At 43.1% G+C, this 16550-nt stretch overlaps 1 protein-coding gene across 11 annotated transcripts in view; it reads left to right on the top strand.

The window, feature by feature from the left end:
• Positions 1-16550, top strand: part of ARVCF (ARVCF delta catenin family member) — a 249190-nt gene that overhangs the window by 185622 nt on the left and 47018 nt on the right. For 8 of the 11 annotated variants that reach the window (XM_038151904.1, XM_038151908.1, XM_038151913.1 and 5 more), the window contains 3 exons: positions 11835-11952; positions 13203-13374; positions 15662-15679. In XM_038151904.1, coding sequence (XP_038007832.1) covers positions 11835-11952; positions 13203-13374; positions 15662-15679 — 308 coding nt within the window. The remainder of the gene's footprint in view (positions 1-11834; positions 11953-13202; positions 13375-15661; positions 15680-16550) is intronic. The other 3 variants (XM_038151906.1, XM_038151911.1, XM_038151915.1) reach the window with 1 other exon arrangement.

Here is a 16550-nt window from a genome sequence, read left to right as displayed (position 1 = left end):
GCTGCCTAAGGTAGATGGGGATGTGAGAGCAGAGAAAAGTAATCTGGAAACGGTGATCTGTCCATGTCTGTGCTGAGCCATGGAGACAGCAGCCTCTTGCACAGGAGCTGAGGAGAGCTGCCCTGCTGTCTGCCCACTTTGTGCAGTGAGGTGAGTGCAGGAACAGGACAGACTCAGGAGCAGGTGGGTTTGAGCTGCCTTTCAGCTGACTGTGCTTCCTGCTCCCATGTCAGGGATACTGCACGCACTGTTTGTAGAGCACTTCCGGATCTAGGGGGCCAAATGGACATATCGAAAGTAATTAACATTAAAACTGTTGGAAATTATTTTGTGTTGTGTGTTGAAATCCTGTGCAACTCATCTTTAAAAGCAGCAGCAAGATGTGATAGTTAACACCAACAGAGAATAAATTGTTGCAGCCATCTGTCTGACAGACATCAGTGTTTAAAAACCCCTTTGCCTACGCTTCTCTCATTGACTCAGTATCTGGTCCTAGAAATTCAATTTTCCACGAATAGAGCTTATTGCAGACTGCAAACTGTTCACCAGTTTGATATTTAATTGGGAGGTTAGGCCTCTTGATTATGTGCCAGCCTCCCTTTGTCCCCTTTGGAAGTGAGCCTCAGGTGTGAGCTGCGTTGTCTCCCAAAATAACTGGAACAATCTCTGAGCTTCTGAGGTTTCAGGTGTCCTTGCAGTTCAGGTATCTAAGCAGAACACAGGCATTGTGCATGCAGCATGGCATTCGTTTCAGTATCATTTTTTCAGTTAATGAAGTTTATCAACAGATGTGGGTGAGTTTGTTCCAAACTCAGTGATTCACAGCATGAACTGCCAGTTAATTATTACTTGCCTTTTTTTTTTTAAATGCTGCTTACTCATCTTTACTTTGTTCTTAATCTAGGTTTCTCCTTTGATATGTGAAGCCATGGAAACACTCATTTCAAAATAATTAAAAACAAGTAATTAAAAAAACCCACACTACAATTATTTAGCTTTACCTCTTCTTCAACTCCTGGTCCATCCCACTTTCCTTTCCAATCTTACCCATTTTCCCCTGTGTAACTTGTGTCTCTCCCTCCTCACTTTGGGGGTTCAGGTGCTGGTGTGTGTGCAGGTCTGAGTAGGTCGGGGTGAGCTATGTAGTCACCTTGGCCCAGTGCCTCAGGGTAGATTAAGAGCTGCATTAGCAGCAGGGATAGTGTGGTGTGGCAGGCACCTGTGGGATGGAAGGATGCTTCAGCTGCAGGGTCAGTAATTGGGGCAAATACCTGAGCAAAAATCTGTACCTGTACCAGGGTTGGGGATAAACTGACAAGATAAGAGCCTTGGCTGGAGCTGAGGTGGCTTTCTGTAGCCCTGATTGACCCACCTGATGAAGTAACCAAATTCTCCTGTGATGCTGGAGATGCATTTTGGTTTGGGTGGCCACAGAACTTGCACCCAGCAATGGACCTGCTGTTTATCTGTGTCTGATACTGAAAAGCATTGGTCATTTACAAGCTGGAGATCAGAGAAGCTGCTCACAGTTTATCATCAGAAAAGCCATTCAAGAAAGCTGCTTTGCCATGTTATTTTGTTCTGGCATTACCTGGGACACTCAGTGGTGTCCACTCCAGGCTACTGTAGCTGACTACACACACACAGAGAGCCAGTGGGAATCCAAAGAGGAAAAGGCCACTGGTGAAGGTCTGCATTGACTGTTGTTTATTTAAAGGGCTCCTTCTGAAGTCAGGCCCTCTCCTGTGACTGTGCCCATTGTAGGGATATTTTGAATCCTGGTATCATCTGGAACACGGCTCATGAGTTCTGTGTGCCGTCTCACTCTGCACTTGACTTGCCAAAAACTCTGTTCAAAGAAATGTTTGGGGAAACCCTCTATTCCCCTTTGGAAACTTGGCAGCACATCCAATTTGCAAAGTATGATCTGATAATGAAATTTATTGGATGCTCTTTTATAGTCTTGACCACTGAAGTTTTCAGAAACTAGTGCAGGTGATGGTAATTTTGTCTTCATTCCCATCCTGAGATCAGGAAAAAGACGCTTCCTCTTGCATTGCTGTGTTTCCAAGGGTAGACACAATATGATGAATAGATCTGCACTATCCATAATCACTTCTGCAAATGGTCACTAGCCTTGTGAGGGATGCTGCCCTGGGTGTCATTTTATAAAACAGGGGTATTCTTGTATTCTGTTGAAGCTGATAAAAGAAACATGTATGGTAGAAATCTGGAAAGGAACAGTAAAAGACAAAGCAAAGTGGATTTTTGGTTGTGAAGCAGCAGACTGGGGAAGAAGTAAAAAAGACATTTGCTTACCATAGGAGAATTATTAAGTATGCACAGATGTTCCTTCATTTCATTTACAATGCAAGTTTTACGTCTTCACATTGTATTTTATTCTTCTAGGTATGTGGAGAATGTCTCTTCTTGTTACTGCCTTTTTTTTTTTTTTCTTTAAACATTTAAATCCGTACTGAGATTTGCAATCCAGAAGCATTTGTCTTCAAATTGCACTCCTGGTGAAATAGTGGAATTATTTGGTGCATCTTTATGAGGCCATTTCATGATCCTTCCTACAGCTTTTATCCAGACATGGAGGTGCTTCAGGAAAAGAGTATGAGTTGAGCTCTTGTAGGAAGGATGGATCTGTGGTTCCTGGACACCCAGGCAGTACCAGAGACCTTCCCTGGGTCCCCTGTTTCTCCTAAGGTGCTTCCCTGCTTTGCATGGAAATTGCTGCATCTGTGGGTCAGAGCGCTGTTGCAGTCACATCATCTTGTTAGTTGTCTGTGGAGATACCCACCATGATTCCTAGTTCTCTGGAAGCAGCAAGGATTTTAATGGTTTAAAAATTAAATTCATTCTGGGCTTAATTGCTGGTTTCTGCCTAATTACTTTTAATTCTCTCTTGGATTTTTTTCACTTATAAGAGGACAGAGTAGAACTTAGTTCCTAAATTGCCAACTTTCTAGCCTGATTCCTGTGCTAAACTGACCTGCTGTCAACAAATGTTAAATGAATTAATTTGCATAGCAAACAGATGCAAAGTGCTTCTTTTTCCAGGGGTACCATCTGTAGTTGCAGTGTTTCTTGTCAGTTCTCCAAGTACACAGAAATTCGCATTCACAAATATCCTCAGGGTTCAGAGCCCTGGCCGAGGTGTATGAACACAAACAAACTGCACCCACCTGACTTTCCCTAAAAACACACATTCTTCAGCTGGAGATTGCACATAACAGCTTGTCCAGCTTCAAGCCCTGAGAAGGGAAGGGACAGCCTGGTGGCTGGAGCTGTACCAGGAGACTTGAGAAGTGTGGATTTATTTGCTGCTGTGCTACTGCACTGACATAATTACAGGCAAGATTAATGGTATAAACCTTTTTGTGGTCTAATTTTTAATAGCCCTGTCTCCTTCTGGCTTTGGTGAGGTTCAGGCTGCTAAGTGCCTTAGGGGATCTAGACTTCACTGATCTTCAGTCTTCTGTCTTTAATGTGGGCCTGGCACCTCGGTATGTACCTTCCCCAGAAGTTGCTGTAAATACCAGTAGTTGAAGGATTTTTTAAGTGGTTCATCCTACAGAAATCAACTGGGAATAAGCAACTCCTGTAGGTGTAAATTAAGGGTTTGTCCCATGGAATCAACACCTTATAGGTTTGGTAAATGTGAGATACGATGCTTGAAGACATGGTGTGAGGACTCAGGGAATTCAGAGCCAGAAATATGCTCCACCAGGGTGGGAAATGATGTGAAGTATCTGCAGATTCCTCTTCGGTATTTCAGAAGGAAGGCGACTGCAAGAGCTTGATGGTAAATCAGTAATACTTGGGATGTGTCAAATCCTTTTTGTATGCAAATGTTCTGGCTCTTTTTCTGAGGAGGACAGAGCATTATGCTATGTGCCTGTACATCTTGTCCTGCAGATGTCACTTGCAGTGTTTCAGACACAGGTAGTGCTGCGAGTGAGTCCTCGTGTCTTTATAGATTAGTAACGTGTGTGTACCCAGACACAGCCTGCACACACTGTTAGTAGCAGGAGTGTGAGTGTGTCTCTGAGGCTTGTGGAGGTAAAGGAGGTTTGTCAAGCCACCTGTGGTCTTGTCTGGGCAGAAAAGGTCTCCCTCTTTGCCCCTGAAAGCACTTGTATTGAGTGTATCAGTGATGTTGGTGTGCCTGTTTTTTCTTCCTATCTCTGTTTGCTGAATTTGAGGAAGAAAAAGAAAGTAAGGTCATCAAAACCAGGTTCTTATGCCCTCCTTTCTTATTAATGATTAATGTGTGGCTTTTCTCTGAAGAAGAGTGCCTGGGAATTAGAGCTTTCAAAATGCATTACTTTCAAGATCTATTCATCTTCAGATCCTGCAGGCATGATAATAGTATGTGGTGACAGTCACCTAATATTTGTCCTGTGTGCACTCATACACTGGAGGCAGCCTTCATCTCCAGGTGACTGAGGTAAGAAGGTGCTGAAGTGCAAATCTGTGACCTGGAAGTGCTGCCTAGTGCAGATCAGGGTGCGGGAGGTGAGGCTCAGGTGACGCCGCTGCGGTGCTGCCGGATGAGCTGCCCTTGCTGTCAAGGGAGCTTTGCTCACTGAACCATGGCACAACAGAGAAGGAGAAACTAAAAGCTGGCACCTGAAATCTCACATTTCTGTCTTTATTAGCAGCAAATTTGCATTAGTACAAAGCCCTCCTCAGCAGCTACACTTCTCCCCAACTCCAAAAAGGGTTCTTTGACAAAGTCTCTTGTTTGGCATTGCCTCTTACTCTGTGTGTTCTCCTATCCTAATTGAAGTAGTCCTTTCCTATGCTTTGCAGGGCAGTTATTTAACCAAGATCATCTGGAGAGGACTCCCCAAAGGTTAATGCTTCTCTGTCTCACCCAGGGAAGCTGAGGGCAGATGCTGCCATCTCTGTCCCCCCACTGGCCCGCAGCGCTCAGAGGCTGCTGTGCTCGTGTTGTGTTCAGAGTGGGTGCAGCCTGTGGGAGATTGATGCTCCAGGTACTGGAGCTAATGATACTGTCAGTCTTCTGGTGTCCAGCAGGTACTTTTCAAGTGGACTTTTAGAGAAGGAATAGTTCCAGAAAGAGATAAAAACGGAACCAAAATTTGCCTGTGAATCTTCACTTTGGAGGCAGCAAGTAGCACGAAAAGGGAGAAGCTTATCTGCCCAACTCAGACTGGAAAAAATCAACTCAAATTAAAAACCCACACAAAAGAGAGGAGTGAGCAAAGGCAGTTTCTTAATTAGCTTACTGATACTGTGCAGGATCACAGCATATGGCTGTCCTGGGGCTTATATGATGAGCAGAGCGTTTAATTCGTGCTAGTAAGGAGCTGTTAGGGTTCCTCCTGACAGTTCCTGATGTTTTGCTTGTAATATAAATAAATTATGCATAGATTTTAGCAGCAGAGACATAACCTAGTTACATGCAATCTTAATGCTTTACAATCATATCTTGAGGTATAAATTTAAAGTTGTGCACTTGCTTACTGCCTTTTGTCATTACTTAGGAATGAACCTAGTTCCCTACTCCCTTGGCTGTGAGGAAAGGGAATCTACAAAAATATCTGTTGCTGTGGTGGGGTGAAGGGCAGGACTGCAGCAAAGCTCCCTGCAGTCGTTCTAATGGGTGTAGTCTGCTTTGGAAGGCTTGTGAGCCCTGATCCTTTGTTAGATTAGTACCACCTCCTTTCTGTATTTTTGAGATTCTTTGTCATGGCAGCAAGCATATGTGATAAAGCAAGCAGAGTCCCTTGGCCTTTCCTCCAGGAAGAGACTGGAATAACTTGGAAGCTAAGTAGCTGCTGGGCATCGTGGAATTCTCGTGCAGTGCATTTCTGCATCGTTTTGCATGACAGGAGAGCAAGCTAAGGCCCTCCAAGTAGGTCATGCAGGAGGTAACCAGTCAGCATTTTACTGAAAAGGCATTGCAGGGTGTATTGGGTATAGAATGCCACAGATAAGAAGGTACAGATGTCAAGTCCATCCTGTGTTAAACCGTACTCTTGAGCCCCAGTCTGTTTCAGAGCTCCTGTAGGCAGTGCATACATGGATATGAGGTGTGACAGGGTGCCCTGTAGGTCTCTTGTTCTGTGCCACTGCTGCTGGAGCACAGACTAAGCTCATGAAACCCTTTTTCAGGGGTGGCTTTTGCTATGTTCTCTCAAGCATTTGGTCAACTAAACAAAACCAACCACTTTATTTAAATAGGTGGAAGGATTTGCATGCGAAGAAACTGGGGCTGCTCTGCTGCTTCTCTCTTGGGTGTAATTGGTCAGTGAATGCTGGAGTGGAGCAGCAGCATCCATTGGGATCCCAGGTCTGAACAACTACTACCCAGCTGCTCCCTACCTAAATCAGCATCAGTAGAGCTCCTCTGGCTTTCTGTGCATTTCATTTGGACTTTGGCTTCTTTCTGTTTTCTTTACCATATTCTCTTCTTGGTTTCTGATTGAGCTCTGCTGCCAAACTGCATTGTGCTGTACAGAGCCCTCTGACCAGAGCTGCCTGGATCAGGCTATCTTTGTGTCACAGGCAGCTTCTTTCTTTTTCTCTTTTGTTTTCAGAACAATGAACTTTTAATACCAATTAAACTTTCTGGTACTTGATGTGAACTGAAGTATGGAATCCATTCAATTTCTGCATGAAATGATGGAATGATTTTTAAATGTTGTATATTCCTCCTTTGAGACATAGAGGGCCTAGAAATACACTTGGAAATAGAGTTCATTTACTACAACTATTATTGATCCATTCCTTTGGCTGGCATCCAAATAAAAATTTCTTTATTGTGAAGCAGTGTGTGGGTGTGGAAGGGTGCTTGTATAGCAAGGGTTCTGCCTGCCCAGAGTAGGTGGACAGAACAACTAATATATTTTAAGCTAGACTTGTGAGAAGCTGTCTTTTATCAGCTGAAGTATGCAAAACTCAGTGTCTGGACAGCAAAGCCTCAGTGATGGTGCTGGTCAGAGTCAAGGGGGGTGGAAAGAGTTTGTCACTGTCTTGGCTTCAGCTCTCAGCTTCTGAGGGAAAGGTGATTCTTCCAGGGAAAGGTGGAAGTGTTACTAGGAGAATGTCTTACAAATTTCCAGTTCAACTTCCTATTTATAGAAAAAGCAAAATCTTCAAGCTGTTGTCTTCATTCCCAGCTAGATTGCTAAACAAAGTGGTTTTTACACCTGCTGAACTGAAGCAGGAGGGGGAGTGTTCAGTAACACTCCAGCCTTGGCTTCATCTGCAGCACTGTGGGATAGCATCTGATGGTGCTCTCCAGCCAAGTGACAGACAAAACAGTCCTGGGAATACTAGTTTTAATTTTTCAGAGCTGGAGATGTCTTTGCCTTTTTTTTCAAGTTTCTCTTCATCATTAAAAAGAAAGCAATCCAAAAGCTCTCCACTCTCTCTGTCAGATTGTTAGGGAGAGCACAGAGGGGGCACTGCCACATGATTGCATTGAAAGAGTGCAAATTAAGTACCCTGTACTTAATTACTTTTAAGTCTTTTCTCTTGAAGATAATTCTGGTGTGTGGCACAGACAGTAGTAACAGCTCACCTCTCCTAGGGGTGACGAATGCCAGCTCTGTTCTGCAGATGTAAATGTAGCATTCAGAATTGTATGTTACTGAGACAGCTCTTTGGTGATAATGATAACCTTATCTAAGGGGTGAACAGATTTCTCAGCACACTCATCCCCATTCTCTGAAGTCTTTAATGGCCACAGACTGCATTCCTAGCCTGATGAGTTTCCATGCTCATAGGTATTTACTTTTATTTAACATTTACTTAGTGCTTCTTTGTTTTGTTGTTTTGGGTTTTCTTCCCCAGGGAAAGCATAAGCATATATTTCAACATCCTTACAAATTCTCTTTCACTAGTCCTGGCCACAGTCTGGACTCCAAGAATTTGAGGAAGAATCCAGGTTGCTTTTTCTAGCTGAAGGCTGGAGATTTAAAATCTCTGGAATGAGATATGTGCTTTACTGTTTTACATAAAATCAGTCATCCAGTTGGTTTCTTTCCTATGTTTTTGGAGTCACATGGGCAGTAATTCTGTGTTTTGCTTCTAGAATTGTTCTTCAGACTGTGTATATTTACAGCAGTCACACTGAAGGTTCCTATTACCCTTTGCATTGTGACATAAGAAAGACACTTCTGTTTTTAAAATGCATTGGTCAATTAACAGACTCTTGGAAAAGTATTGAAAAGCAGGAAAGTCAGGGAAAGCAGCAGAGACCTTCCTGAGGGTGAAGAGACAGGGCAATTGTGCAGAACACTGGGGATGAATGGCAGGTCTCATTTGTCACTAGTTTGTGTAAAAATAGTTTGAGTAGTTCCCCCTCACCATTCCCACCCTTCTCAATAGGCAATCAACTTTATTTTCATTTGTAACAGGGTATTTGCCCGTCATCAGTGCCTCAAAAACCCTGCAGAGTTGTTCAAACTTCAATAAGTAGCTTTGACTTATATCTACAGAGGTTCTTTATACTAATTTGCCCCAGCAAGCAAGTCAGTGAGATCATTTGTTTAATTGCAATATCTTCTGGCCATTTCAGGTCTTGCATGGCAGCCTGTCTCCTAAGTAACAGAGTTGGCAGCCCCTCAGCTGGGGTCTCAGCTGCCTTTCTCTTTGGTGTCTTGTGTGAAACACTCCATCCCCTGAAGAATTGCTTCTGGTGTATAGCAGTACTTGTCTAATGTGTAGAAAAGTTAAATGAAAAGCAAAGCTCTCTACTTTCTCCAAGTCTGGATGCCATATGTTACATATCTCCATTGCACAAGTTTCTGGCCTGGGTGAGGCTCTGCATTCCTTCTGTGGAGTGTTGCCCTGTGTAAAGGGACTGCAAATCCTGTGTTAACTGCTGGAGTCAGTCATGTTTGTTGAGTTCCATCACTCTTGGAAGAAGGGCGTTCAGAAACCTTGCTTTGAAAGCTTCCTTTGGACAATGGTTTGGTTACATCTTTCATTCCATCAAGTTTAACAGACACAAGATGCAGAGCAGTCCCAGTGCAGATGTGAAATGGGAAGAGATTTTTCCTGACTCTTATCAGTGGAGTGTGCTATCAGGTTGATTATTCCATGGCAGTTTCTGTCCTTTTTCATGACCAGTGCCAGCAGTAGCTCTTCTGTCCATGTCACCCCTTTTGTTTTCATGCTCCAGCCCCTCCTGAAGACCCAAGATGAATTTGACCAATGACTACCAGGTGATGCTTTTCAAGGAGGTGGATGTAGAGTCTTAAGGCCATGGCAGAAATGCAGCCTGGCATTTTCCTGGGTTGCATGGACTTGTGAAGGTGTCTTTGGATCGTGGAAACCAAAACTGGCAGCCCTTCCCATGGGATGGTCAGATGAGAGCTTAGTGAAAGCATACTGTCATCGTTTTCATAGGGCCCACCTTAGTTTAGAGCTTAGAGGTGTCTGGCATGGATCTGAAATGCAAGAATTTCTGTGGGGTTTGGGAGATCTTCACTGCCTTTTGCAGTGTTGGAGCAGCAGGAAGAGCAGTCTCATGATGCAGGTGCTGGTCTCCCTGGACTTAGTCTGTCTGAGATCTGCCTGGACTGCTGGGACAAGAGGGGGAGCTGAGTTCTCCCATAGGTCTGAAGTACAGTTACAGGCAGGGAAAGGGGGTTTGTTCTTCCATGGCAGGTAAATCCCAAGGGCTGCAGGAAATTCATTACCCAAGGTGGGAGACCTAACAAAATCCCGAGAGTTGTGTATTTATAGAGCAGATGTTTCTGCATGAGATGCTCGTAAGGATACATTTTGTGATGTGCTAGTTAAAACATTAAAACTGCAAAGTTTGATGTCTGGATAACTTAGTCATAGCGTTAATTAGCTATTAACTTGATCCTGCGGAGTTTTCATGCTTATTTATGTGTGATGTATGTGGGAATTTTTTCTCGAGGCATTAATTTCCAGTTATTTTTTCTGTAGTTGAAGAGATGGGGATATCAGCAGGCCACACTCTTACTGAGACAGTATTATGTTTTTCAGTCATAATGTTATCAATGTCTACCTTGATATTAGCCCCAGTAAAGATCAAGAAGTAAGAAAGCAAGATACACAATACTGTGATGCTTTTCATAACCAAAGCGTAAAAGAAATGTGGTGTGATAGCACAAATGAACCAGAGAAAAATCTCTTCTAAATGGGCCACAGGGCAAGGAAGGCAAGAAGGTTGAGCTGTTCTGCCTTTAGTCTGGCAGTGTTGCTTGTGAAATCTAACACTGTGAGACTTAATGAGGGAATAAAAAATGTGATACACAGCTCCAGATAAGACCATTTATAGTGCATTTCTGTCACCCTGAAACGTAACAAGTAGTGTTCCACATTAATAGATGTGCTTGAAGGTGGAGCTGCTATCATTTATTGTTATAACTCCTGAAAGGCATCTCAGAGAATGTGAATTCTAATTTCAGTTTCATAAAGACGTAGCATTAAAATTCACATTTGTGGTTTTGATACAAAAGGATTAGTACAACTGGAGATGGGAAAACAGCAGTAGAATTCTCTTCCATCTATGCTGTGGAATCATTTTAATATCCACTTTACCTACCTTCTATCATCCATTGCTAGAGGTTAAGCTGTGTTAGGATTTGAGAAAAGAATTTGTTTATCTTTGCATTTCATTTGTGTTCTTAATTGAAAGTTAATGTGCTGGTACAGCAAGTAGCTCACAATTAAGTGCCTTCAGATTTTGAGAGATCTCTAAGAAAATGTGGATTTTCTTAGCTATCTAACTAACACAGCAGCCTGCCCAGATGACCGGGACATGGGAGGGTACCATGATTGATCTGTTAATTTCTTGGAGATTGACAGTCCCTCTAGCTAGTTAAAAGCAAAAACTGACTGCAGGATCCTGATAACAGAAGGTAATGATGGTGTCCTGAGCTTTTGAGAGGTAACTTTACATGGCTTTGTGGGATTCAAAGACCTGAAAGTTGAAAGGTTGTCTGTGTTATTGTTGAAATTGCTATGTTTCAGCTTTGGTAAGAGCTTCCATACAGGTTTGGTCAGTGAGCATGATTAAGAATAATTTTGTCACTTCATTTTCCCCCTAAAGTAAAGGGGGGCATGGGGGGAAGGCAGCATTTGGAAAATTGACTTGAATTTTATTTATTTTTTGGGAAATGGCTGATTGATGCTTATGCAAGGCTGGGATATCAGTCTTTGCTTGCTGAATGAGTTGAGACCAAGTTCAAAGGTCCCATCTGACAGTTTCTGCAGTCATTGATAAGTGTAACTTTTAACAACTCCAAGTAGCCTTCCACTCTGTCTTGCTTCTTCTACCTGCGCCATTCTCTTGGGCAGAGTTTTGAGAAATTCAAAGCTGTGTAAACTGGTGTCCTTTCCTTACTACAGTTGACTGACCCAGATTTGTAATGAATCTGCTGCACACAGCTTTTTCAGTTTCTGTGGCCATGATACTGCTGAGCAATCTTGTGACTTAGCATGTTTTTCCTAAGGTGGTAAAAGTATCTTTCAGTTTGGAGCTGCTGGTTTTGAAATTAAATTTTTGGTTTGCGTATTGTTTCCTCTGCAGACTCCAACCTGGTTAAAGGTGCATCCCTGGGCTCACCAGCAAAGCAGAGAATGTGTTTGTAGGTACTTTTGGGATTGTGTTCCCCTTTTTGTTCAGGCTCAGAGAGTTGCAGATGTGCATTGCCCATCGTTTACTGAGATTTAGTAGGTTTGTCAGTCTACTTGGCCTCCTCATTTTTCATCCAAGGTGATGAGTTCTTAATAATTGTAGTATAAATCAATGGACCTTTAACTTTATAGTGAAGGTTACAGGGCTAAATTTTCTTTCAACTCTCTCCTGCCAGGAATGTAAGTTCAGATGGAGCAGAAGCACGCAGAAGACTGAGAGAGTGTGATGGCCTGGTGGATGCCCTCCTTCATGCTCTGCAGTCTGCGGTTGGCAAGAAGGACACGGACAATAAGGTGAGTTTGAGTGTTAAAGCATAGTGGAAGTTTGCATCAATTTATGCCGAAGTGTTGCGCTGGGATCCAACTTCTGCTTGTTGGTATCAGAAGAGGATTATGCATGCCTCAGAAAATAGAGTAATTGTCCTCCTCTCATGTCTGGTATCAGTGGTAGTGCTGGTGGGGTATCAGCAGGATGCTGCTGTGTTTCCCTCTATGGCTGATGAGGGGAGCAAAGGCTCATCGAGAGAGTTGAGGAGACTAGTCCTTTATCGTCAGTGACATTATTGCTATTGTTCTGCACTACTTAATTGGCATTTATAAGTGCAGTCTCCAAATCAGAATTGAGTCCCATTTGCACAAAGCAGCAAAGGAGTCAGTTCCCATTTTAAAGACTTTATTCAGCACCATCTCTGAAGATTGAAGTGCTTAGACATTAAGAAATGTCTTCAGACCTGCATCTCTTTCACTGTGGCTTTTTTTTTTTTTTTTTTTTTTTTTTTTTTTTTTTTTTTTTGGGGCAGATTTTATTGATCTGTTTTTATCATCATCTCATCCCGTGGCAGTTAAAAGTGTATTTATATGCATGAGGAATATCATAACTTTAACCTGTTTAAAAAAAGAGCATAGTGTTTCTTCATAACACCAGAATAAAATCATTATTTTATTCTGTATCTCACCATGTGATGGCCTGAACAAGGGCATTACAAAGCCCTGTTACTTAATCAGGTAATTTTGGAAGTGGATTTTGTAACCACCTGGTGGTTTCCATTGCAACCTACAGAGCACCGCTCTTGTCAGAACCGATGTGCTGTGGATTAGCTATTACTACAGGACAACGTGTGTTCGCATTGAAATCCTCACAAGGCCTAGGTTTTGACCCAGAGAAAATTTAATAAAATGGGCCCCTTGGAGATTGTATATGTTGGAAGAACGAGAGAGAGACTTGGATTAAAATAAGATCCTTACATGATTGTGTTCTGCTGTGTATTTGATCTTTTGGTGAATTGTATTCTTTATGTAAGATCAAGTGGTATTTTTGATTAGAGAGTTTTCATTTTGAATGGATACTATTTATAAAGCGCTTCACTTTTGGAAAAATAAAATGGGGTTTAGAAGAAGAATGAACTTTAATTTAAGGGTCTTGACTAAATCTTCCTTGAGAGCTGCATGGTTTTCCTGGGACAGGTAGCCTTCCTCTGTACAAAACAATGGTTTGCAGGTAAGAGGGTGCAGTACTTCATATAACATAAATTTCTTTGTCACAGTCTGTGGAGAATTGTGTGTGCATCATGCGGAACCTTTCCTATCATGTCCACAAAGAGGTCCCTGGAGCTGATAAGTACCAAGAACTCGATGCTGGTCAGACTACAGGCACAGGAGGCTCCCAGAAGAAGAAGAAAGATGATGCTGGTTGTTTTGGTGGAAAAAAAGCTAAAGGTATGTGTTGCAAAAAGCTCAGAACTAGAAATAGATGTGGGGGTAATGTTGCTGAGCACTCCTGCTCTTGCAAGCACGTTCATCATGCTCATTTAGGATGATGCAGTTTGTGGAGTGTTTGCAGTGTCCTGGCATGTGTTTATCTCCTGTGTTGCATCACTATTGGATTTTTGGGATTCTTTTTTCCACGATTGCTGTAATTTTGTTTGGCTTTAAACAGGAATGCTGCATGCTGACAGATGACATTCTGCTGTTGGAAAAAGGTGGACGTGCTCTGCCTCTCCTCTGCATTGCTGTGTTGTTGCATCTGTCACATCTCTGCTCAGTCCCCTTGCCTGGCTGTGTAGCATGTGTGCCCTTCTCAGGAAGCCAAGCCAGCATGGATCCATCCATCCATCCCCGTGCATGGCACTCCTGCCTGTACATCTTCCGTGCCTCCAGACTCTCATACTTCAAAACAAACTCAAAGCCTCCCCTCCCACTCAACCAAAACATCCAGCCTCCCTCCAATTCAGTCACTATTTCAGTAATTTAAATTGCAAACACGATTTTGTAGCTTTTAATTGTCAGTCACTTTTAGACCTGTTCTCTCCTCTGGGGCATGAGTGTTGCAAATGAGTTTCATTATGAGAGGATTAATAGTCTCAGTAACCCCCCTTCAATGTTTCCTTTACAAGGAGACACTCAAATTATATCCGTTTTCTTTGTTGTTTTAGAGAAATTACTATTCTAGACTGAATTCTGTTTCCTTTCTTAGAGAAATGACTATTCTAGATGAATTCAGAGATAATGAATTCCATTTTCTGTCTAGGCTTCATTGTCCTCATTCATGTGTACACACATCCTGGCTTATTATTTATAGCCAGGTACAAGGAAAGGTTTTGCCCCTAAAGAGCTGATACGGCGTTGTTTGAACTTGATGGACTGTGTGCTGCACATTACTCTTTGATCTGACCTGTGCAAGTTATTAAAATATTATGTGTTTCCATATGTGTTAGGGAAGTCATCACAGTGTCAACTTGCTTTTGCAGACTAGCGTGTCATCAACTACGTTTAAACTGTGTAAAATAATAAGTTGATGGGAGTCTTCTAAAGACTCTGGGGAAAGCTAAAGAAGTAATTCTGCCTGCCTGGCCAGCCTGTTCTCACAGGGAGTGACTGAACCTGCAGTGTGATACCCTTTGGAAACCTTGCATGTGTGCTGACTCGAGCCTGTTCCCTGTCACTTCCAGTCCATGTTCTTGCTTTGCTTGAGAGCAACACAGTCAATGGAAACACTTTCAGCCATAAAAGCTCTGAGTGGCCTGTGGGAGGAGGGTGTTGTGCTGAGGGACACCTGTCCTCCACCCCCCAACGGCGGTGACAGGAGTGCTCCCAGGTGTGTGTCCCACACCAGGTGTCTGCCTGGGCCCACCTAGAGATTCCTCTCCTGGGGCTGTGCTCCCGGGTATTTTCTGTTCATCAGCTGAAGCACCAGGTCACATCTTTCTGGGCAAATCAGTCTCAAAATCATCTGATGCTGGGGATGAGGCTGGGGATTGCAGCAAGCAGTGCAGGCACTCAGTGACAGCTTGGGCTTGGCTCTGTGTTTGGCAGGAAATGACAATACATTTTAATGGGCTTTTCCACCTTTTTGCAGTGCTCTTTTGAAAGTGTGCTGTTCCCTAGAGGGAAATCAACTGGTGATAATACTGAGCTCACAGCTCGTAGGATGTAGATCAAAAGAATAGAGTGTCTCAGACGACTGTTGTGCTTAAAAATAAAAATTAAAATCCATTCATAAATGTGCCTTTAAAATCATAAAGAGAAGCTCCCTTGTCTTGCTGTTAAATTTATGTGGATACTGGTCTGTACCTACCGTAATTTTCTCAGTCTAGAACTTCAAAATCAATCTGTTCTCTCCTTTCTTGTTCACTTAATCTCGCAGTGTTTCCATGTTTATTTTATTTTATTTCATGGTCATTGATCACAGCATTTCAAACACCTCTGCAAAGGGCTAGTCATCCTTCTGTCCCCTCAATTCTGTGAGCACCTTTTCATTTAATATAAAGAGAAAGAAAAGAAAAAGAAAGTGCAAAGAAAGATTGGGGGTTTTTAGCAGGAACAAAAGGGAGTACATTAAATACCTTGGTTTGGTTTGGTTTTTGAATTGATGAAACTTCTGTAGTCTTGTAATACTCAGGTTTTGAACCTGTTCTGTGAAATTCTGCCTCTTTGTGACTGTTCCTTTGTATTTTCTTCATCCTGTAAATTTTTGTTTTCCTTTTGCTGCTTTTCTGGTAATTAGAGGAGTGGTTCAATCAAGGTGAGTCTGCAATACTTTCTTTTCATCATCACCATAACATGCTTTGTTCAGCTTTCACATGCAAGGCTAAGAGCTGAGATCAAGGTCTTGTTCATCCACCTTGTCCTGCTCCCCCAGCGCATCCTCCTGTTCATTTCAGCAGGCATGGAAAAATCCTCTGAGGGAGCTTTTGCAGTTTGGTCTTTCCATACCACAGGTGGAAAACACAAGGATTTATTCATTCTTGGTGTAAGTGCAGTAGGGGAACTGCAGTGCTGCTGGCCTGCTAAGCCCAGCAGAGCAGGAACACCCGAGTGTGGGTTGTGTCCCCAGCCCTGTCAGATGGAAGGCTCTGCTGGCTGGTCTGGGGGGTGGAAGGAGCCGTGAGCTGCAGCAGCTGGGGTGTGTGTTCTCAGGGGTGCTTGGTACTTTTTCTGCTTGGGCACGTGCCTGGCCTGCTGCAGCTCTGTTACTGGCACACGCAGGAGCTGGATGAAGCTACTCCAGTACCCGTCTCAGGGGATAGGCTTCTGTTTCTCATCCCAGCAAGTAAAATTGCACCTGGAAGCCACAAGTCCGAGGCTAAAGCTTCCCTTGGCTGGGAAGTTGATAGGCTGTGGGTGCCTGGGAGACTCCGTTACTGAGACTGATTTGGGAGTGAAGGCAGGGGCATTTTCAGGTTGTGACACTTGCTTCAGATTATGGGTTCTGGAGGGTTGGACCAAAGGAGAAATGTTGGGGAGGGGAAAAAACCAACCAACCAAAATCTAACTGCTCCACCCAGCACATGGTACTGGGTGGTGTTCTGCAGAACATTGATTTTTGGACTGTGAGTGGTGAGGCTGTGGAGGATGGACTTGTTGGTAGGACAGAGCTCAGCCCTTGGTTTCTG

This window comes from Motacilla alba, chromosome 15, assembly GCF_015832195.1.
Source record: "Motacilla alba alba isolate MOTALB_02 chromosome 15, Motacilla_alba_V1.0_pri, whole genome shotgun sequence".
Taxonomy (NCBI): Eukaryota; Metazoa; Chordata; class Aves; order Passeriformes; family Motacillidae; genus Motacilla; species Motacilla alba.
This window is presented reverse-complemented; position numbering and strand designations above follow the sequence as displayed.